Source organism: Saccopteryx bilineata, chromosome 1 (assembly GCF_036850765.1).
Source record: "Saccopteryx bilineata isolate mSacBil1 chromosome 1, mSacBil1_pri_phased_curated, whole genome shotgun sequence".
Lineage (NCBI taxonomy): Eukaryota > Metazoa > Chordata > Mammalia > Chiroptera > Emballonuridae > Saccopteryx > Saccopteryx bilineata.
The window spans coordinates 123,505,655-123,529,793 of NC_089490.1; the positions used below are offsets into that span (position 1 = coordinate 123,505,655).

Below are 24,139 nucleotides of genomic sequence, written 5' to 3' on the forward strand. Positions count from 1 at the left end.
TGTCGTATATTTACACAATGGGATGCTACTCAACTGTAAAAAAAAGAAAAGAAAAAGAAGAAAATCTTACCTTTTGCGACAGCATAGGTGGACCTGAAGAGCATTATTCTATGTGAAATACTCCAAGAAAGACAACTACCATATGATTTCACTCATATGTGGCAGCTAATGAACAAAAGGAACCAACAAGCAAAACAGAGAGAGACTCATAGATAGAGAGTAGGCTGACATCTGTCAGGGGTTGGGGTTGTCTGTCTGGGTGTGGAAGGTGGAGGAATTGAGCAATAAAAAAAAAGGCGAGAAAATCATGAACACAGACAACAGTGTAGTGATTTCTGAAGGGAGGTGGAGGGGGGCGGTGGAAGAGGATACAGGTGGGATAATGGTGATGGAAGGAGACTGACTTGGGGTGGTGGACACACAGTACAGGTACATATGTGCTATAGAACTGTGCACTTGAAACCTGTATAATTGGGTTAGCCACTCTCACCCCAATAAATTCAATAAAAAGGAAAATAAAAGAAATTGAATTGTACTCTTATGTTCTTATCTGTTAAATATTAAATGATGTGGATAAAATGTCTAAAAAAATTTGAGGAATCTATCAAAGAAAGGGTTTTCCTTTTTGTTTGCTTGTGTGTTCGTGTGTTTTTGGTGGCAGTGTGTGTGGAGGATTTGGGGAAGGACTAAGTTAGACAGTGGTTACTAACATAACTTAGTTATCACCGCACAGACTTATTTGCTTAAAATTAACTACATGTCTATGTGTTAGAAACAATAAGGAACAATACAAACCACTTTTTTATGCCATATTATGATACTATGTCAAAATGAAGACATACACATTTATCTCCTTTTCTCAGTAATGAAACCTGTAAAATTATTATAAAGACTACTTTAGCAAAAAGCATATTTTGTTGACCTAGAAACTTTCTCCTATGAGAACTAGAAAGTTGTTGTCACTATATAATTCTTGACTGTTACATACACTTTTGCACTTGGTTCTTTTTACTTATTAATTTTTTCATATTCTTAAGCCATTAATCTAACTTTTTTCAGATGGGAATTTAAATGATTGGCTGTTCAGGCATCAAGGTGATTCTTTAAAAATATAAATATTTTTACAGAGAACAGACTGATGGTTACTAAAGAGGAGGGCGGTTAGGGACTGAGTGAAAAAGGTGAAGCAATGAAGCCGTACAGATTGGTGGTTACAGAACAGTCATGGGGTGTAGGTGCAGCATAGGAAACACAGCCAATTATACTGTAATAACCACGTGTGATACCAGGTGAGCACTGGAAATATCGGGGGGGGGGGACACTTTGTAAAGTACATGATTGTCTAACCACTATTCTGTACACCTGAAACTAATTCAAAATAATATTAAATGTAAACTGTAATTGAAAATGCTTAAACAACTTAAAAAGGAAAAATAATAAATATTTACCACTAAAATTTGTCCAAAGTCTTTGGTTTATAAGATGTTTGTGGGGAGGGGATAAAGGGAAGAGCTGGTCATCACAGTAATTCTCACACACACATGCATAGCTATGAGCTATGATCACAGCCTCTTCTCTCTGTTTTCCCAGTATATGATACTAATGACACATTTCCTATTTTGTCTGTTTGATAGAGGCGTACCATGTCAGTGGCTTTTAGCTTGTGATTTGGTGACTGTTTTAACACTGACGGTCAATCACCTTGTCAGTCAACTGATTTTTTTAAATCAGAAAGTAGCATATGCAGTCTCCTAAACGGCATGACACATAGACCCTTTGCAGAAGAGCGGTATAATAGAAGCCACATGATACCCCCATTAAACAGTAAAACATGTGACATTAACTAAAAACAGAAACCCATCAGCAAATATGCCTGAGGAAGTTTATGGTATTTAACTCCTAAACATTAATTTTATTACGGTGTATGAGGAACTCATTAACTGAGGGTTTCCTTTTTTATTGGAAGCGGAAATACTGTTCCGAAAACTGATGAAGAGTAAATACAACATATTTTAAGTTTAGTAAGCTTGACTCATTGACTTCTATTTATTTAAGCTAATCTCATAAGGCAATTAAATATTTCAGTCAGTAACTTTTTATGGCTATTTAATTTAGCACATTTCTGAAAAATTAATTAATGTGTTAAGACAAAAAAATGAGTATGTGAATACATTTCTAGTTATTCATACAGCCAAAACAATGATTAAATAATTTTTTTTAAAAATCACATGATCCTTTCCAACTTGAACTCTGATAGACAAGTGGAAAACTACAACAGAAAAAGTTTAAACCTTAGTGATTATATTTAAAATAGTTAAGGTTAAGGTTTTATATACAAGATAAAATGTTTCCAGCAGCACTATAGCACTTTTCCCTCTAAACAATTATGTTATCCTAGTGAGAGAAAGCTTCATTCAGGTGTGGAAGAATGCATTTAAACCTTGATAGAATATGAAACGCAATTAATCGCTGGGTAGGGTTTTAAAATAGAATCTTCCTCCTTTTTATTTCTTTCAAAACAAAACAGGATCTGTGTTTTTCTGGCATTATACTCAATATTTATCTTTTTTGTGTGTGTGACAGAGGGAGGAACAGATAAAGACAGAAAGGCAGGAAGGGGAAGACATGAGAAGCATCAATTCTTTGTTGCAGCACCTCAGTTGTTCATTGATTGCTTTCTCATATGTGCCTTGACTGGTGGGTTGGGGGGGTGAGGGCTACAGAAGAGCAAGTGACCCCTTGCTCAAGCCAGCAACCTTAGGCTCAAGCCAGCGACCTTGGGCTTCAAGCCAGTGACCTTTAGACTCAAGCCAGTGACTATGGGTTCATGTCTATGATCCCACACTCAGGCCAGTGACTCAGTGCTCAAGCTGGTGAGCCCACACTCAAGCCAGATGAGCCTATGCTCAAGCTGGTGACACTGGGGTTTCGAATCTGGGTCCTCTGGGTCCCAGTCCAATGCTCTATCCACTATCCACTGTGCCACTGCCTAGTTGGGATCAGTATTTATAATTTATATTTATAAATAATTTAATAAGAGACAAAATGGTAGGCACTGTTTCATATGTAATCTTATTTAACCTCTAACAATTCAGTAGAATGCATGCTATTAATCCATTTTTCAGATGAGGGAGCTGAGGCTCAGTAACTGGTATAAGGACAATCAAAGTAGCAGGAGGCGGCAAACCTGATGCCAAGTCCATGCTCTCTTATTCCTACTGCCTCTCAATTTGCAGTTGCCTATTTGAGATTGGGCTAATTAAATCAAACAAACCATTTGAATGTATAAAATCATACAGACAGAAGAATCAATTGGTATAGACAAATGAATTAATTCCTCATCTATATAATACTATACATAGCCCTGTAAATGCAAGGTACAACCTGTTATAATGCATATTTTGTTCTGTGTAGTTGAAATACAATAGGTGAAAAACTTCCCAGTAAAAAAGGTCATACTAATTTTTAAAATGAATATATATTAGACTAGGCCAAAAGTTCCTAAACTTTTGTAGATTCAGGCAGCACCAGCAGCTCAATAATTTTTCATGACACTTCCAGCACAAAAGAAATATTCAACTGTTTCATTTTATTAAGTAGGAAAGTCCAAACAACTCGGAAGTTTATGTAGTGTCTCTGTATTTTCCTTGAAGTTGTAAAATACGCTGCGTGTCCCTGTGAATTAGCTATAGCACCCTGGGACCTTAGCACACAGCATGAAAAACTATAGCACCAGGCACATGCCTGTCTATGGGCAAAGGCTCTCTCTCCCTCTCTCTCCATATATATGAAGCTACATAACACATTCAGTTCGACAGTTTGGGCTATCAGCCAACTCTTTTACAGCTATTTGTTTTATACTGTATATAGAAAATAAGTGTGTTTTTGTTTTGTTTTGTTTTGTTTTGTTTAGATTTAGCCTTTCTGTAGATTTTATTTCCATATAAAATGTCATGTCAACAATCTCAAAAGTAACTATTAGAATTCTATGACTAGAAAGTATACACCCAAACAGCAAGGAGAAGAGCAGAGGACTATAGTCATCAGTAAAAAGAGAAGTGCCTAGTCCTCTCACTTCTGCCTGTAAAATATGTGCTCAGCAGTAATAGCACTTAACCTAAGAGTAGGATGGAGGAAGCTATGTGTTGGAGAAAGAGAATTGGCAGTGGGTATTAGAGAAAGTGGAATCGACCAAACTTAACAACTTTCTTTTTTATTTAATTAGTTGAGAGGCCGGAGGTAGAGATAATCTCCCACATGTGCCCAGACCAGGATCCAACTGGCAAGCCACCTACCAGGCAATGCTCTGCCCGTCTGGGCCAGTGCTCCATTGCTCAGCAACTGAGGTATTTTAGTGCCTGAGGTGAGGCCATAGAGCCATCTCAGCACCCAGGGACAACTATGCTTCAACCATTCAAGCCATGGCTGCAGGAAGGGAAGAGAGAGAGAGAGAAAGAGGGGGGGGGGGAAGAGTGGAGAAGCAGATGGGCACTTCTCCTGTGTGCCCTGACCAGCAATTGAACCCAAGACTTCCACATGCTAGCTGATGTTATACTGCTGAGTCAACTGGCCAGGGCCTAAACTTAACTTTCAACCACCTTATCTTAAAAGTCTCTCAAGTCTAAAATGTTTGGTTAAAACCAACATTCAGAAATATTTAATTTTTTCACAGGAAAAAATTTTGGTACATTTTTTCCTGTGATTAGCAAATATAAAAGATAAGTCTTCCTAACAATGAAAAAAATTGTTCTGTAGGGGTCAAAGTTATGTATAATTTATTTCAAAAATATCTACCCAATACAAGTTTTGCAGTACACAGGCTGAATGAAGTCTTTGGTTAAAGGGTTAGGATTCCACTCAGATTTTCCAGCAGGGCCAAAGGGACTGTGGCCATAGGCTCTCTCATCAACCAAAGAGTACTGGATTCAATTCATTTGAACACACATGTATCCATACTTCATAAATAGAACCTTCTTAGTTTTTCAAATTTATTTCAGGACTCTAATGATTATTTTATGATTAGAATGAGCTAATACCTATAAATATAATTTAAAACAGGGATTTTTATCCTTATATTGTTTAATGATGTGCAGCTATATTCTGCAGGTCTCCATTTCATACCATATTTTTAATTCTACAATTATATTTCTTAAAGAAAAAATACTTTATGTCCAACAAAAAGCTTCTTTTGGGGGGGAAATGTGTTAGTTAAATGATGTTTAGGTCCCCCAACTTGTATTTTTATTCTATCTTTTCCCTGTTGAGAACATTTTAGCTTTTTTGTGCATTTCCAGAGATATTCATTTCATTTAATTTTATCAGGACACATAGTCTAAACAGAAAAATTCATTATTAGTCCTTTCTATCAATGAATTGATGAAAAACACTTGAGTTTTTGATACCAACAAATGGTATATCTTTCTTATTTACTTAAAACTCAGTCAATCAAGATGGATTAGTCAGTCTGTTTCATTGACAATTAATATTACTCAAAACAACTGACAACCAGAAAAGTCACATTTGGTTGACAGTTATGAAAGGAACAGAAATTAGGGCCACTGAAGAGGAAATGTCAGAGTTCACTTCTCTCCCTACTTCCGTTCCTCCCCACAATGCAATTAGGTAAGAAGTAGTTTAGAGTGTTTATCCTTTCCACTTAGCTCCTCAATCAAATTGACTCAAAATGCCAGGCGTTAATAAGGGTGGCACTTTCTTTTGCTACTGGCTTCTTAGTTTTACAGTTTGGCATGACGCAAGTTTCAAGCCTGCCAGCAACTGTAGAGACTTTATTTTATTTCCAAGGTTACAAAAGAAGTGGTATCATTTCGTAACTTTAAGCACTGTAGTTATGCGTATCAAATGGTTACTACTCTAACTATTTTAGAAAAGGGAAAATTTCTGTATGCCACATTACATTTTCTCTGAACAAATTTAGTATGCTAACTCTGTCACATGGGTGTGAGGCTGAGATGTGCTTGACCTTTTCCAAGCTACAGTTGTGCTATTGTTCGTACTCATTGTGCTTTTCTCTTCAGCACAATATTTGCTAATGGGACTAATTTTATAGTTGCTTAAATTTTTTTCTATTTGAAAAACAGAACTAGTCTATATTACAGGTGTCGTCTGAGGCAACTGATGATTTTTAAAAGTGTCTCTTTTTCATTTTAGTAACCAAGGTTACCAAAATCACATTGGCTACATATGTTTAATGTGATAGTAATTTCTTAGGAAAATGCAAACACAGCAAAGGACAAAATCTTTTATGGTTAAGATCTCAGAATTTAGTGTAGCAATAGAATTTAAAATTCTATTTTTAGAATTTATATTATTCTTAGAATTTAAATATTTAAAATATAAATATAGCCCATAATTATATAAAAAATGTTGGTGTTTCTGGATGAATTGATTTGCAATGATAGAATGATGTTGCAGATAATATTAAATAAATAAATTCAGGATCCAGAGTGAGAAAACTGTCTTAAAACCTAGGGGACAAAGTCAAGAGAAAGTTGTGCAAATGTGGTGTGGAACCCACAAAGGGCTCCCTATCCTGACACCATCCCTAACTATAGCAAAAACCCTTAGCTCATTCTCAACCCAAGAGCTCCTTCAACCCCATCCTGATACCATTCTTAACCCCAGAGCCAATCACTAGCCTCTGCAACCCCATTCCACACCCACTCTCAGTATCATCTTCTCAATCCCATTCATTCCTGTCTCTGTCCCCCATCCTCACCCAAACCCTCCTCATTACTAGCTGCTTCATCCTCATTCCCACCTACTTCAGGCCAACCCAAACCTCATCCTTAACGCCATCCTCTCTATACCCAGCCCCAAAGCCAACCCACAAAGGTACTGTGAAAGTGTGAATTTCTATAGTCCTGAGATCAGTTCACTTTTTATCTCGACTTCATAGTTGCAATTGCACATCTCAAATGACCTTGTATATTTGAAAAATTATATCTCATTTCTTTAATATTATATAGAGAAAGGTTTAAAGACTAGAAATAAATGGCAAATATAAATATTCAAAACATCATTTAATAGGAATCTTAGATCTGATTTCTTTTAATGCTGGATAGAATTTTGCAAATATAAAAAAAATACTGAAGCATAGCAAAATGCTAATGGGACAATTTATTAACATATAAATGAACCAAAAATCTACTGTTATTTACACAATGATTTCTACATAAATATCTAATAAAATGATATTATTTCACTAATTGTTTTCAATGGTGTTCAACTTTTATCAGTGAAAATATTTCAATAAATTTGCTTTCCTTATACTCTTTTTAGTCATGGTAATGATGTTTTAGAAGATATTTAGCTGGCTTTGGCTGGCTGGCTCAGTGGTAGAGTATCAGATGGGTTTGTGAATGTGCCAGGTTTGATTCCCGGTCAAGGCACACATAAGAGACCATCTGCTTCTACACCTGCTCCCTTTCCCTTCTTGCTCTCTGCTCTCTTTTGCATCCCTTCCTGTAGCCATTACTCAACTGGCTCAAATGCATTGGTCTTGGGCACTGAGGATGGCTCCCTGGAGAGTCTGCTTCAGGCACTAAAAGTAGCTCGCTTATGAGCATGAACCCAGGAGGGCAGAGCATCAGACCCAGACAGAGGTTGCTGGGTGGACCAAGTCAGGGCACATGTGGGAGTCTGTTTCTCTATCTCCCTTCCTCTCACTTGGAAAAGAACAAAATAAATTAATTAATTTGTTAAAATTTTTTTAAAAAGAAGATTTTAGCTTATCAGTTTAGCTCCTTTTTGGAATTTGTTACTATCTTTATCTAACACATTATAGTTGCCATTTTGGCTATGTAAATTTTAGAAAATAAAATATTAGGTTCTTCCAAAAGTAATAATTTATATTTTTGAGTTTGGTTAAAAAAAAAAAAAGGAAAAAAGTCATAAAATGACAGGCATCTAAAGTTAATAAGCAATATAACTACTTACCTTGTTAGCTTATCACTTAGTGCAAAAATGCCCTTGCATTGTTCATAATGAAATTTCATTTATTATTCATACATTTACCAGTAGTTAAATGTTGTATTTAAAGTTTGATATAACAATAAATAAGACAAAATCAGCATCCACCTCATAGAACTTTCAATTAAAGTGGGAGAGAAAATACAGGGGTGGGCAAGAATAGGTCTACAGTTGTGAGTATGTGAAATAGAGTTTATTCTTGTATTGTTATTTATTTATTAATTATTATATTATTAATACAAAACAATGGTAAACCTACTTTTTCTCACCTGTGTGTACAGGATCCAAGGGAACGAAGAGAAAGAGATCTAACTGGGTCAGACAAGCTTTCCCTGGTCTGAGTTGAAAGAGATGCACAACACCAAGGAGAAGGAACCCTGGCAATGCCTGTCCAGAGCTAAGACGTGGTTTGGTCTAAGAACTAAAAGACGACTAGGGAGAACTTAGACCGTAAACATAGGGTGGAGACAGACAATGGAAGGCCGAGTAATTCACATTAGGAAACTTGGGTATATCTTAAAGGACAATGGATAGTTGTTGAAAAGCATAGTTCTAATTGATCTATGCAGAAATAAAATGAATCTTAAAATTATATTCATATTTTAAGAATATATTGGAAAGAGAAGTTATGAAACTAAATTCCAAAGAGTAAATAAACATTGGCTTCAGAAGCACAAACATAATCTAAGCTCTTTTAAATACCGACCTGAAGCCTTTTCAATACCTACTGCGTTTTTTCCTCTTTAAAATAAAAATGCTTAAGGGTGATCTCATCTTGGTTTGGCAGAAATGTTAAACTGACTAATTTAAAGCCATAACCTCCACACTCCAGATGAAAAATCAGTAGTACTCACTGCATCCAGCCTTATAGCTGAAGCCTGGAGGAAGGAGGAATCCTTGCTGGGCAGCTGCTGCCAGTGTCCGTTGATCAGGAGGGAATACAGGAATCATTAATGGTGGCAGTTGTCCTTGAACCTGTTGAACATGATAAAGTGAATCAAAGAGAAGTTCTGGTGCTCCATGCTTCCCAACTGCCCCCCTTACTTTATAATAAAAGGAAATGACTTATTTAATTTAATATATGGGCATACAAGATTGTTAGAACACTGGCCTAACCTTAAGAGACAACCTTTGGAGAATCAAAAGTTTGGGACAACCTTAGGAGAATCAGAAAACACTATATTTGAAAGGTGTTTGTATGCTCACTTCTGAACCTGAGGAATAATTTCCCTACATGATACCCTGGAGAGAAATGAAGCATCACTACTTCACACAATGAGCCTTCTCCTCTTCATTTATATAAATCCCACCTGCTGAGAACAATTCTAAATTTCTAAAAAAAAAAAAACCAACTAAACCAGTATCATTTTATATGTGAACAGCACTTTGTTATTTGAGAAAAATTCTCATGTCAACACATAATATTGAAATTTTATAATTCTTGAGTAAAGTAGCTGGGAGAAAGCTTAGCAAGTAAGTCTTTCCCCTTTATTTATAGAAGAGGTATCTGGGGCCAAAAGACAACTTACTTGGCCAAGGCCCATGAATGTGATAGTCAAAACTAGGTCTAGAGTCCAATTTCTTGAATCCTGCTTGGTGCTTTGGTCTTCGTCTATCATTGTTCAAGCTTTAAACCACTCCTCAAATGACATAGCCTCTGTTTTGGCTGCCATCTTTGTTTGTTGGTTTGTTTTTTGTTTTTCTTTTTACAGAGACAGAGAGAGAGAGTCAGAAAGAGGGATAGATAGGGACAGACAGACAGGAATGGAGAAAGATGAGAAGCATCAATAATCAGTTTTTCGTTGCAACACCTTAGTTGTTCACTGATTGCTTTCTCATATGTGCCTTGACCAGGGGACTACAGCAGACCGAGTGACCCCTTGCTCAAGCCAGCAACCTTGGGTCCAGGCTGGTGAGCTTGGCTCAAACCAGATGAGCCCACGCTCAAGCTGGTGACCTCAGGGTCTTGAACCTGTGTCTCTGCATCCCAGTCCGATGTTCTATCCATTGCTCCACCACCTGGTCAGGCTCGGCTGCCATCTTTGGACTTCGCCTTAATTAGGTGATGTAACTCTCAGAATACGGAGCTTACATTAGTAAATGAATAAGACAGCCCATGAAATAAACTATCTTCTTTGAACTGAACAAGAATTTCCAGAAGTATAACCTAATGCTGTCATGTCTGCTGCTTTGTCACATCAGTGACTAATGCAGAGGTTGTGTTAACTAAAATACCTAAGATAATTTTTCCAAAAATTTAAACAAGATCTCCCTGGCGAGCATGAGTATTGGTGTGTGTTTGTCACTGAAAATGTGAATGAGGATTTAGAATCATGATGTAAATCACATATCTGACACTTTATTTTCACTTACTGCTCCCTCCATACATTAATTCAGTTAATTGGAAAATATCTGATAAACACCTACTATGTACAAGAGAATAAATTAGGCAGTAGGGATATAATAGCAAACAAGAAAACCAAGATCCTATGCCCATGAAGCTTACATTACAGAGAAAAGAATTATAAAAGGTAAAACAAATTCACACACACAAGAATGACAAATTCATTTATCCGCTAATCCTAACAGCAAGTCTGAGATCTCTCTCAGGCTTGTTTTCCTTCCTCCCATGGCACAAGCTCATTCTTAGGGCACTTATAGGTCTTATAGTTCTCATTATTTCTCACTTGAAAAATTCACCTTCAGATTCTCTTTCATCTTTCACTGTAAACCTCTGAGCTGTTTCTGAGATTTTGGTTGGCAAATATCCTTTAGCAGGTGGGACATGAGAGAGAGAGAGAGAGAAAGACAGGGAGGAAAGGAGGAAGGTAGTAGGGGAGAGTGAGAGAGAGGGAGGGAGAAAGAGAGAACAAGGAGCACTGGAAAAATGAGAAAATTGTTTCAAGAATGACTCCAAAGCATTTCCTTTATCCAGTAGAATTTTACACCTACCACTGTCATAATTTTATAGTAGAAACAAAAGGGAATGACAACAACCAGGAAAACAAAAAGTATCTTAAGGTTAGAGGTGAAAGTTATACCACTACAGCCAGCATTTTTTAATATTCTGGAGAAATGATAAACCTTATAAAGAAACCAATGAAAAACAACTGATTAAAGACAAAGTATCAGAGACTGTTTATTGAGCGTGTATGTAGGAATAAGTGGCCTAAAACAAGAGGTGGACATTTGAAGGCAAAACAGTATGGGGACCAGTTCAGTGTAAGCAAGAGGACGCTGACCAGAATAACATGTAAGGAGACAAACAAAAAACCAGCCACATTGTTTAAGGGTTATCACCAGCTATATTACCAGTATATCCCTTATATTTCATTGCTTGTAAGTAAGTTATATTGCACTTCTCCTCCTTTGTTAAACAATAGTTGTCATAAGATATATTATAAATTTAATAATAGGCATTTTGGGGGGAACTTAAAATGAAACATTCAAGGATGATGAAAGCCATTCAAATTTCAGATACCATAAAATTTGAGAAAAACAACTACTAGAATTGCAAAAACAATAAGTTTTTGTTTTAGCCCAATCATTCTCAAACTTGAATGTATTAGAATTACTGGGCAAGCTTTGAAAAACTCTCGATGCTCACACTGCTTCCTAGACCAATTAAACCTGAATTGGGGTGAGACCCAGACATCAGCAATTTATAAAGTTCCCCTGAGGATTCCAGTGTGCACCCAGGCTGAGAAGTACTGTCTTAAAGAATGCTTTCAGTCACTGTCAACACATCTTTTCCGTCTTCTTCATTTTTGCCTAAAGTCACAAAGCACCTTCACAGATGTATATAAGTAGTTGAAAGGGAGACTCCGCCTGACTTTCACAGGCTCTGTTGCTCACAGGAGATAATCAGATTTGAAGCTATATTCTTCATAGAACTCCTTCTGTATTTTACATGCCCTTCTTGGAAAAAAAAAAAAGAAACCAAAACCAACAAAAAGAAACTTTTGATGGTTTCTACACAATTTTTCTCAGTCTCTCTTTCCAGACATTTCTACTGTCCTCCTCCAGACATCCTAACCTCTCACCTCCATGAATCGTGAAGAGTTCCCTGCATACTTGGTGTTTTTTTATGCTTGAATGCATTCAAAGTATTTTCTCCTACGTTTTGAGTGATTTCTCTTTTCCTCTTTTTTTTTTTCTTGGCAAAATTTTACTTATTTTTCAAAGGCTTTTGAGATCCACATAATGTCTTTGCCTGTAAAGCACTTCTTTATTATGGTGCCAATTTTCAAGCAGAAAGAACTGTTACTTCTTTTAACTTCATAAAGCTAATGTAATACTTACTGTATTGGACAATAATTACTTGTATAACATGAGTTTTCCTTATGAACCAAGAGCTAAAAAAGAAGTTATAACTTATTTATTATTGTACCTTTAGAGCTAGAAAACTAGGTGAAACTATTACATGTATTGATAATTCATAAATAAGAAGAATGAATCATGTAGCCCTGTCTTTCTAATTATATCCTTGTGTACCAACTCCAAATGTCCAAAAAAGAAATGTGGACAAAATAGTTATTTAATGAGCACAAAGGAATTTTATGTCACCAAGAAGAATAAAGTAGCAAAGGCTTTGTGTTCCTATTCTTAATCTAGAGCAAAATGGTTGTATACATTATGAAATGTCCGTGACTCTTAGAATTATGCATATGTGAAGAAATAAAAAAATTAATCTAGAAATATCAGAAATGTATTACATTACTTCTGTATTGAACAGATATCCCTATTATGTCCTGGTAATGGGATATTTTAATTATTATAGCTTTGCAGTATGTTTTAATAAAAATTACTCTATCATTACTCTTTTCTTTTTCAAATATATCTTGGAGTTTTTTGACATTTATTTTTTCACATAAATTCTAGGATGTGAAATCTTTATTTAGATACATTAACCTGATGGCTTGATGGTTAATAGCAGGTTATATCTTTTAAGTTATTTAAATATCCTTTTTTCATATAATTCTTATAGTTTCTCAGGTAATTTTATTTTTAAGATTTTTTTTAAAAAATGTTTTTATTCATTGATACATAAAGATACATGTAGCCCCATGTTCATTGCAGCATTGTTCACAGTGGCCAGGACATGGAAACAACCAAAAAGCCCGCCAATAGATGACTGGATAAAGAAGATGTGGCACATATACACTATGGAATACTACTTAGCCATAAGAAATGATGACATCAGATCATTTACAGCAAAATGGTGGGATCTTGATAACATTATATGAAGTGAAATAAGTAAATCAGAAAAAACCAGGAACTGCATTATTCCATACATAGGTGGGATATAAAAGCGAGACTAAGAGACATTGATAAGAGTGTGGTGGTTACGGGGGGTGGGGGGAAAGGGAGAGGAAAAGGGGGAGGAGGAGGGGCACAAAAAAACTAGATAGAAGGTGTCAGAGGACAATCTGACTTTGGGTGATGGGTAAGCAACATAATTGATTGACAAGATAACCTGGATATGTTTTCTTTGAACATATGTACCCTGATTTATTGATGTCACCCTAGTAAAATTAATTAAAAAATGTTTTTATTGCTATTATAAAAGAAATGGTTTCTTGTTATATTGTTTAACTGGTTGTTGTGTGTACATAAACCTATCTACTTGTATATGACAGTATTTATCAGGTAATTAATTGTCAAATAATTTATATTTTTTTCAGCTAAAACTTTTAGTACTTTAAAGAATAAGTTGCAATGAATTCCAGGGCTTTAAAAAATGTGTGTATTTTTAACTTTCATTTTATTGTAATTATTGAAATGGGTTTTTCTTTAGTATTATAATTTGTTTTAATGTACCAAGTTTTGAGGACCTACATATATAGAGTAATCGAGCTTTAAAGCTGAGAAAGATCTTAGAGATTAGCTAGCACAACACCATCATCACGCTACTCAGGAAATTGTTTAAAACTCTGTATTTAGGCCTGACTTATATGGTGGCGCAGTGGATGGAGTGTCGAACTGGGAATGCTGAGGTCACTGGTTCAAAACCCTGGGCTTGCCTGGCCAAGGCACATGTGAGAGTTGATGCTTTCTGCTCCTCTCCCTTCTCTCTCTCTCTCTCTCTCTCTCTTTCTCTCTAAAAAAACTGAATAAAGTTAAAAATAAAATACTTTTAAAAAAAACCAAAAAACTCTGTATTTAGGTGAGAGCAAAGTTAACACTGAGACTGGATTTTCTAACTCCTAGTCTAGTGCTTTCTCATGCAATGGAAAATGCAGGGGCATGTCGGGTGGAGGGACCTAGAAGGGACAGAAAAAAATAAAACCAGAAAATAAGCCTAATTTCATAGTCACAGTGATGGATTTTGTTTTAGAATATCATGGAACAGTTTATAAAGCATTGTAGTTATATTGTGAATAAAGTAAAATGTGAAATAAATATAATCCAAAATGTGTGGTTAATCCACATATGCAACTGAAAATGCATTTCAAAATACAGGTGATTCTCACTCCCTTCAGATTTTGTATTTGCAAATTTGCCTTCTTGTTAAAATTGACCTGTACCGCCATGACATTTACTCGTACCAGTGCTTTTGCTGTCACTCACATACTTGCACAAACTAGCAGGAAATCTTGGCAGTTTCTCTGTTTAAAATACATTTAGAATCAATAATAAAAAATCAGAAACACATAATAAACAGAAACACATATAAAATAAGGTTATGTGTTAATCACTTGATGAAAATGGTGTGACCAAAGGCTCTCAGGAACTGAACTCTGTAATATTCCCCCCAGGGGTAATTGTTCAGTATTCAAGAACTTGGAGTTCACAGCAACTTTATAGAATATATAGTGCAAATAATGAACACCAACTGTATTATTACTACATCTTAATGTTTGGGTCACTGCTGGTGATATATAGCCACTCTTTAGAAGAAAAAACACACATTATATCAGAACAGTATAATGATTTCTGTATAAATTCTAAAACTCCTCTATTTATTTTAAAAGAGAGTATGATCTTTTATTTATTGAATTTTAGAGAGAGAGGAAGGAAGAGAGTGAGACAGAGGAAAGAAGAGAAACATCAACTTGGACTTGTGGTTTCACTTATCCATGCCGTCATTGGTTGTTTCTTGTATGTGCCCTGACCAGGGATTGAACCTGTGACCTTGTCATGTTAAGACAACGCTCTAACTAACTGAACTACCCAGCCAGTGCCTCAAACACTAATTTAGCTATAGAGCTAGTTATTTATTCTTACATATTTGCCAGTTTTGAATATTTCCAAGTCCTACTCAGTATTAACTTCATTTATTTCTTTTCACTTAATGAATAAAATTCTCTTTAAAATCCTAATTAAGTTTTAAAATGTGTGACGTTTATAATTAAGTTTCAGTAAAATACTGTTTTCACAAAATTTTAGTCTTTTTATTAGGGGGCATGGTATTCACAAGTGAGGATATTAAAATTTAAGAGGCTGTCTCCTATATATTTTTAACCTTAAGATGAAATATTATGTTTTAACACTTTCATAATTCTACCAAAGATATGGCATGTAGACTTGCTTCTAAAATCTTAAGAAATCAACACAAACCAAACAAATTATCAAATTTGCAAAAGAACAAGTATCACTTATTCATAGTTAAATTTTTGTTTTATGTAAATATTCTATTTCAAAAAACTTTAGTGGCTCCCTAAAACTAATATATCAAATGGACATTTAAGATCATTAATTTACCTTCCAATTTTATGGGTCTGTTTGTTAATTTTATTCAATCAACATTTTACTAAACAGAATTTGCACTTTTTGGTAACTAGGGATACAAAGATGAATTCACAAACAATGACTGCTCTCTAGGAGCTGAGTCTGGTGGAGCAAACGGGCAGTCACACTGCTGTTAATTCAACAAAATAGACTTGCACAACACATTATGGAAGCACAGACAAGAGGCCCTCAACACAACCAGGAGTCAAGGCCGGCCTCATGGAGATCGGACAGCAGGTGTAGGGATGGATAGATGAGTAGGAGTTAGCCAGGCAAAAAGATGGGAGTGTGAGAAAAGGATTCTAACAAGGGGAGACATGAGCAAAGAAAGAAGGACAAGAAAAACCATCATGAGAGGGGGACACCATCACACACAGCAAAAAATGTGGGAAGGAATCAGTGATGAGAAAGTCTGCCTGAATCAGTGTATCAGCATGAGAAACTTGAGATTCCCCCAGAGTCTCTGGACAATCACTGAGGGATGAAATAGCTTAGGTAGAATACTCTGATGAGTGAATGAAGAAGAGATTTGAGAGGCCAAGCACAGAAACGAGGTAGGAGGTTTATATAGGTAATTAAGCAATAGATTATGAGGGCCTGATCAAAAATTAAAAGGTTATGAAAAGAAAAAAACCAAAAAACTTATAGGAAAAATATGTGGAACACTGATAATGGGGGAGGATATATATATATATATAGTCTACCAGAAAGTTCTGTCCGTTTCTATCACAACAAGTTCAAGTTTCGACACGTAAGTACATGTTTATTTGGCGCATGTGTGCCTCTCTATCTTTATCACTTAATGTATACATACTGACGTAGCAAATTAACTAAAACAAAGTTGATTCATGTTAGTGTTATGTGTGAAGCCATAGTGTACCCATGGCTACTGATAAAGTTCATTTATGTCACTGTAATTTTTACGAATTTCAACAAGGAAGAAATGCTACAGAAGCATTGTCTGTCACATTCACCATATTCCCCGGACTTAGCACCCTCTGACTATCACTTGTTTTTGTCCTTACAAAACTTTTTGAAGGGCAAAAAATTCAAAAACGAAGAAGATATCAAACAAGCACTGGTTCAATTTTTCGCATCAAAAGATAAAACATTTTTCAAAAATGGGATATACAAATTGTCCTCATGCTGGCAAGAAATCATTAATAATAATGACAATTGTATTATTTAATAAAGTTTATTGATGGTAAGAAAAATTTGTATTTTGTTTTATTCCAAAAACGAACAGAACTTTCCGGTAGACCTTATATATATAAGGGTATTTGAGAAATCTCTGTACATATATATAAATATATACAGGGGTAGGCAAAAGTAAGTATACAGTTATAGTACAAATAAATTATACAATAATTAACCAACAATAATACAAGAAAAGCTCTATTTCAAGTACTCACAACTATAAACCTACTGTTGCCCACTGCTGTGTGTGTGTATGTGTGTGTGTGCAGGTAAAGAAAAAGACTTAAAGATAACTCTCAGGTGTCTAGTTTGTGTAACTATTTAGACAAATATAGAAGGAAAAAAGCATAAGGTAGTGATAATTTTCATGGAAAGGTAATGAATATGGTTTTGGATATAATGTGCTTGAGATACTTAAATAATAGTCCATCAGATTTATATTACCATCAGATGGATACTGCAGTCTAAAGCTAGGGAAGAGAACTTTAGAGGCTATTATTTAGGGAGTCATTCATTGATGAGAGTGAATTAGATAATCTAGAGAGATTCTGAATGATAAAGAAAAAAGACAGCTGTGGTTCTGGACAGTTGGTTCAGTGAATAGAGCGTAGGCCCAGCGTACGAATGTCCTGGGTTCTATTCCTGGTCAGGCCACACATGAGAAGTGACCATCTGTTTCTCTTTCCCCTCCCTCTCCCCCTTCTCTCTCTCTTTCCCTCTCACAACTATTGGCACCAGACAGGGGTTGCCTGGTGGATCCCGGCTGGGGTGCATGTGGGAGTCTGTATCACTATTTATCCTCAATTCACTTAAAAAAGAGAGAGAGACAGAGAGAGAGAGAGCACTAGAAATCACCTTGGTTACAATTATAATTTAATGAAGTACAGAGGAAGAGTCTCTGAGCAGGGAAGTAGGATAAGAACAAAGAAAATCATGATTATGGTTCCACCAAAACCAATGGAATATCAAGATTGAGATACTGATAGTAAAAAATCAAGCATAAAGAGTGTTTTAGATTTAAAAAATATATCTTTGGAGTTGTTCAGTAGAAGACAGTGATGAGTCTAACAACATAAATTCCATTAGAACAGAGGATAGAAACCAAATTACAAAATGGTGAGGACTGAATGACAAGCAGGAAAAGAGGGAAGGAAAAGGTATAGTATTCTTCAGAGAAGGCTGAGGAAGAAGTCAGGAGACATTAGCTAGCAGCTTCAGGGGATGCATAGGATTATTTAAGGTAGTCAAGTTTTGAGCATATTTATTGCCTAAAAAGAGCAAATACAAACGGAAAATTTTAAATATAGGAAAGAGAGAAACTAAGTGGTGAACCAAAATTTCAGAGGAGGCTGAAAGTCAAGTCTGGGGCATATAGGCTAGTTTTGAATAGCAATGACATCTCATCCTCTGAGCCTGAGGACTGATAAAAGCAGATATGTTTTATACATTGCTAGAGGAATGAGAAGGCAAAGAAAAGCAGCTCTGATGGAAGTTTTCTCAAGGACACAAACAAGGTCCTATCTTAAAAATGAGAGAGACTGGGATTGAGGAATGGAGTTCAGCAGAGGTAACTTGATGGTCACAGTGAAAAGTGCAAAAGAAAGTCAACTCTGGGCAATTACAAAGAGTGATAAAAATGCTAAGGCCTTTGACTTGACCACATAAATTCTGTTAGTCTTCCCTTTTTTTATGTTTTTCTCAGAATATCTGGTCTCTGTAGATGAGGATCGGAGAAGGTGAATCCCAGCATTCAAGTTGGGGAAGAGACAGGGTTTGGGGGGACATCAGGAAGCAAAGGTTATGAGGAAATCCAAGCAGCTTTTGAACAAACAGTGGGCTGAGGCATTACCCCAGAAAGACATTACTACCCTGGGGAAAATACAGCAATCTAAAAGCTAGAGAAACTACCAGGATACCGAGTAGAGGTTTGCGTGACAGTACAAACAGAAAGTTATGGTAGAAGACTTTTTAAAAATCCATATACAAATGTCAAAGTGAAGGCATCTATATGATTTGAGTCGGCACCTTTACAAATAAAATGCACAATCTAAAACTTTTCAAACGTTCCTCAAGTGTTTATTCTGATGACTACTAAAGTGTTTGAGCATATAGCATCCTTAGGGATCAGTTCACCTACAGCTGGAGCTCTGCCACCTTCTAGGGAACACAGCAGCCGTTTAGAAGCACACAGCGATACTACACAGCAGTTCTGAGAAAATAAAGAATCTAATATCCAAATGAGATTACAAGAGGGGTTTAGGTGGGAGGATATAATTACCCAAACTGGAGTCACCAGGATAACAAAGCTGACTTTCCTCCATTCACAAGAAGAGGCATGGGAACTTCAATGACCACTAATAGTCTGTGGTTTTTCATTTCATATAACAGAAAGTCAATTTTCCAGCTTATCCTACTCAATGCAATGGTCTGAGGAAAAAAAATCTACACTAAAATTAAAAATAAAAGAGTCAATTTATCTTCCAATTAATCTACGAGGACGACTAAAGAAAATCTCACTGAGAGATATGGGGACATAAAAACTCTGCTAAAATTGCAAACCCTGCCTCTCCCTTCCCAACAGTCACATTGGAATTGTATCACCTCTAACTTCATTAGATTCAAGACAAAGACGAAGTAACCATATTCTTTTCGAACAAAAATGAACAGCCATGTGGATTTTTTACATAGTACTCTTCTTCGGCAAAAAGCCACAGAACTTTTTTAAAAAATCATTTCCAAGGATGAAAGTGACTTTGCCAAGCAAAGTGGCTTCAAAACAGGCCTCAAAAATACTAATAGAAAGACAGATGGTTCTACTAAGAGCTTGGCTGCCAAAATTTAAAAAAAAAAAAAAAGAAAAGAAAAGAAAAGAAAAGAGAGTGATGCTATTGAAGCTGACTGCAAAGTTATCTGATGACTACAAATACTTTTGTCCCACTGCAAGTGCTAACTCTGCCTCCAGGGCTGATACAGCCAAAGCGCTAGCTTCCCCACATTCGATCCCCTTGCATTTCTACCCCTCCTAAATACAACCTGTCAGTGCCAAGCCCCACAAAACAGCACAAGCATGCACTTACTTGATTCTGACTGACTGCTCGGCGGAAACAAAATACTGCGTTGAAGAACTCCTATTTAGGAAAGACCCACAAGGAAAATTGCTTTTCTTTTCAAAACTGCCTGTCACATTTTCTTTTTTCTAATTCCCCTTTTCCTCCTCCTTTTTTGTCACCAAAAGGCCCCTGGGTCTTATGAGTTGAGATGATACAAACACAATTTGTATAACAAAGGTGAGAAGTAGCACCACAGAGAGGTGGAGATAGTTTGCAAGGATAGAGAAATAATCCAGTCAAGACACATCGCAATTTTCTGTCCAGACTACTACTACAATAATACCTACACTTTATTTCCTTCAGGGCAACTGTCATTTCTTTTTAACCAGACTGCCACTAGATATAATAGAAACTGAAATATATGGTCACTGATTCTTCCTTTCAATGGCTCATTTCACTATTGCATTTTTACTTTTATATGATGTGTTTATTGTTGGCATTGTTACTAGGATACAACCACTTTCAAATAATGTAGAATTAAGAGCTCTATAACATGAAAGCAATAAAATTTCATTCTTAATACTGTTTGACTTAAAGATTCTTTTCTAGTAATACCCTTTATTTTCATAACTTAAGCATTACATTCTTATAAAGAACCATTTTAACATATTAAATTCATGTCAACCAAAATGAACCATTTATTATAAAGATAACAAACTTAAGGTATATGAGCTGACTTCAAGGGAAAACTCTCTATTTTAAAAAATTGATAATCATTAACTTAAGGGTGGCAAAAATACGGTGTTTAGTTAGAAAGCAATTGTGGAACAATATAGAAAAACAGCTATTTTATTGTCCAGGGACAATTTTGAGTAAAATGACAGAATTTTAAAATGCAATAATTAAAATATCTCAATGCATTATTTAGGATTGCTACCATCTATTTTTTAAAGGCAATATTTTACCTAGCTTGACAGTTGTTACTTGATAACACCACAGTCTTTGTAAATGCAACTCTATTTGCTTCCTCAAATGTGTGTGAGTGTGTGACTACTTGTATAACGTATCATGGTTCTTGACAACAAAACAGCCTGGTTCAGATGACGATGCACGATTCTGTGCTCACTAATCAGGCTTTGTAAATAGTAGTACAATTTTATCTCATATCAGGCATTACTGTGTTAATTGTCATTTATATGCAAATGAAAGGCAAAATAAAATATAATGGTCAACATGAAATAGAATGTATATTTCAATTATATTTCTTAGAAGCCCCTGATTAGGAATTTAACAAAATTTTCTATGTATTGATTTCTGATTTATGATGTTTTGATCAATGGCTTATAATAGATTATTAGTTATTTTTTCTCATGCATTATAAATCTCAGTTAAACATAAGTTATTTAAAATATTACACCTCAAAATATGATCACTTTGTGGGGAGGATTGAAATGGGAATGACGGCTAATGGTACTTTATTTCAGAAATGATGAAAATGTTCTGGAATTAAGCTGATGTTTACAAAACATTGTGAATACACTGAAAAAAAACACTGAATTGTACACTGTACAAGGGTGAAATTTATGGTATGTGATCTATATCTCAATTTAAAAATATAACCAAAGCAAAAAAATTTAAAAATAAAAGACCAAGACCATCTTAAATATATATATATATATATATATATATATATATATATATATATATATATATATAAAACTTCCTCACTGCATGAAGCAGGATTGAATTTGCTTAGAAGTAGTCATATATTGTATTATAATAATGTTTGTATTTTTATAAAACCCTTGCATTCACATTAGTTTATATATACCTTAACTTCTGGAGATCAGCAGGTCAGGTATGGTTTCTGATTTTATTAATGAGAAAAACTGACAGAAAAATAAATAATTTGTAGACAAACTCATAATCATGTTGCTAGCCAAAACATGTCTAGATCTTAAATTTTTTATTCTTCTTAAGAAGTTATAAAACAGAACTATAATAATGGTCTCAAATAAAAAGTGTTTTATGTAGAGTACAAAAACATTGTGACAAAATTATTTCCTATATATTTTCTCAGCATATAAAAGGACCACAGTTAAATTATCACTGAAAGATAAATTCTATTATGTTTTGAGATTTTTATAGCAAGAGTGTCATTTTCACATTATATTTCATTTATATTACTTTATGATTTTGTACAAAACATCCTTTTAAACTTTCAATGTATATACATATTACTTTAATAAACTAAAAATTGATCAGAAAAATAGAAATGTAACAGATTGAGATAATGCCAGGCATATGATAGAAAGATATTTAACATGGGGATTCCCAGCCTGTGCTAATTGCTTGATAGACCATATCCTAACTACTTTAAATTGTCCTTGTTGCCAATTTTGGTAGAAAATAGAATAAAGCTCTTTGATATTTGACTAAAGAATGAAAATAAAATATAAAACTTTTATTCTGATTTTTATAAAATGTCTATAACGTTAATGTTTACTTCAGAGTATCCTGAAATCATTACCAATTCCTTTGACCTTTCTAAATTGTATTTCTTGCTGAAATATCCTGCAGCATTAGTATTTATTCTATGTAATGAGCACTGGATTATGAAACCTTTTAATACTTTCTATTTCTTCCCTGTGATAGTTTACAGTTCCTCACTGGACTTATGATTCTTTCTGGACAAGAGGCCTTTTACTCTTTAACCTCTTCTCCAGGAGGTGCAGCTGAAGATTTCATCTCAGACTCAGGAACTACATTTTCCTCAAAACCAAGCTTAATTAGTTACACTGTCCTTATGAAAACTATCCACACTCGCCAAGCAAATATATTAACTCATTTATTTTTTTGAGTGCCCATTTTCTGCTAGGTATTATTACAGTCTATATGTATACTGTAATGATTAAAACAGATAAGTACTATGGAAAAATTAGTGAGGGCAGAGAAAAATAAATGCTGGAATGGGAGTTATCAGTTTAAATATGGAATCAATGATATGGTGACATAAATAAAGCCCTGAAAGAAGTGAGACAATAAACTTCTCAGTTATCTGGGGGAAAGTGTTCCAAGTAATTTGAAAAGCATTGCTAAAAATCCTAAGGTAAGAGTGTACATGCTGTGTTCAACATTGTTTCCTTCTCCTCTCTGTGTTTCATATAATTAATTATCCCATTAGGTTGAAACTATTTGTGTCTGTCTCCATGGCCAAACTGGCTTAAGGGCAGGACACACCCAACTCATATTGCTATGTGTAATACCCAGCTTAATGTTTATTTAAAAAGCTATGTTACTAGTAGAAAAGCCAAGTCATGTTTTACCTTATTTTCTTCTGATAATGTAACTAATCTATTAAAATTTCTTTTATACAATGAATCATAGTTTTTATTGCATTTTCATTCAGGATTCAAGATTTTCCTCAAAAATATATCTTGATGCCATTATTTATCATTTAATTCCATTAATTCCCTCAGACCCTAGTTTTAGCATCAACTAGGCTGACAGGTTTTGTCTACTTTGTTATTTCACAGGAAATGATAAAATAACAACTCCAATGTGTCCTTACTGAAATAACCCCAGAAAAGCAATTAGTTTTTATTTATGATAAAATTGCAAAAAAACACATTAAAAAGTTTAGAAAATAAGTTCAAATGTGAGACTTTTTTTTGCTCTGTGAGTCTAAACCCAGAATTTCATTTTTTTAAATTAAAAATTTAATGGGGTAACTTTGATCAATAAGAGTACATAGGTTTCAAGTAAACATTTCTATAGCATTATATATATATATAAAATGAGGGCTTAATTTCTAGACACAACCTTGTATGGGTTAAACAAAATAATAACCTCTTGCCTAAAAAAATTCAAGAAAATAGTTGTATCCTTAAACTCTGAGTGTTATTGTTATTATATTTGATAAAATAGCTGTGATTATACTGCTTACATTTCTTTTGTTCAAACTTTTCCCAGTGGGTAATTTCAGTTTTTAGCTAGCAGATCCTAGGTTGGAGTAAATGCTTAGTGTATGGGGATTTGTTTGTTTGTAGCATACAGAGTATATTGAGTCAGTAATGAAAACCTGTTATATGTAAAAAATGTTATAGGTGTAGGAAGAAGCCCTTATGACAACTCCTGAAAACAATGACCAGAATAACATTCAACCATTTCCT

The 24,139-nt window shown here is 34.9% G+C and overlaps 1 protein-coding gene across 13 annotated transcripts in view; it reads right to left on the reverse strand.

Moving 5' to 3' along the window:
* SOX5 (SRY-box transcription factor 5) overlaps positions 1-24,139 on the reverse strand; it is a 1,095,444-nt gene that overhangs the window by 146,566 nt on the left and 924,739 nt on the right. For all 13 annotated transcript variants that reach the window (XM_066264766.1, XM_066264755.1, XM_066264754.1 and 10 more), the window contains one exon: positions 8,844-8,964. In XM_066264766.1, coding sequence (XP_066120863.1) covers positions 8,844-8,964 — 121 coding nt within the window. The remainder of the gene's footprint in view (positions 1-8,843; positions 8,965-24,139) is intronic.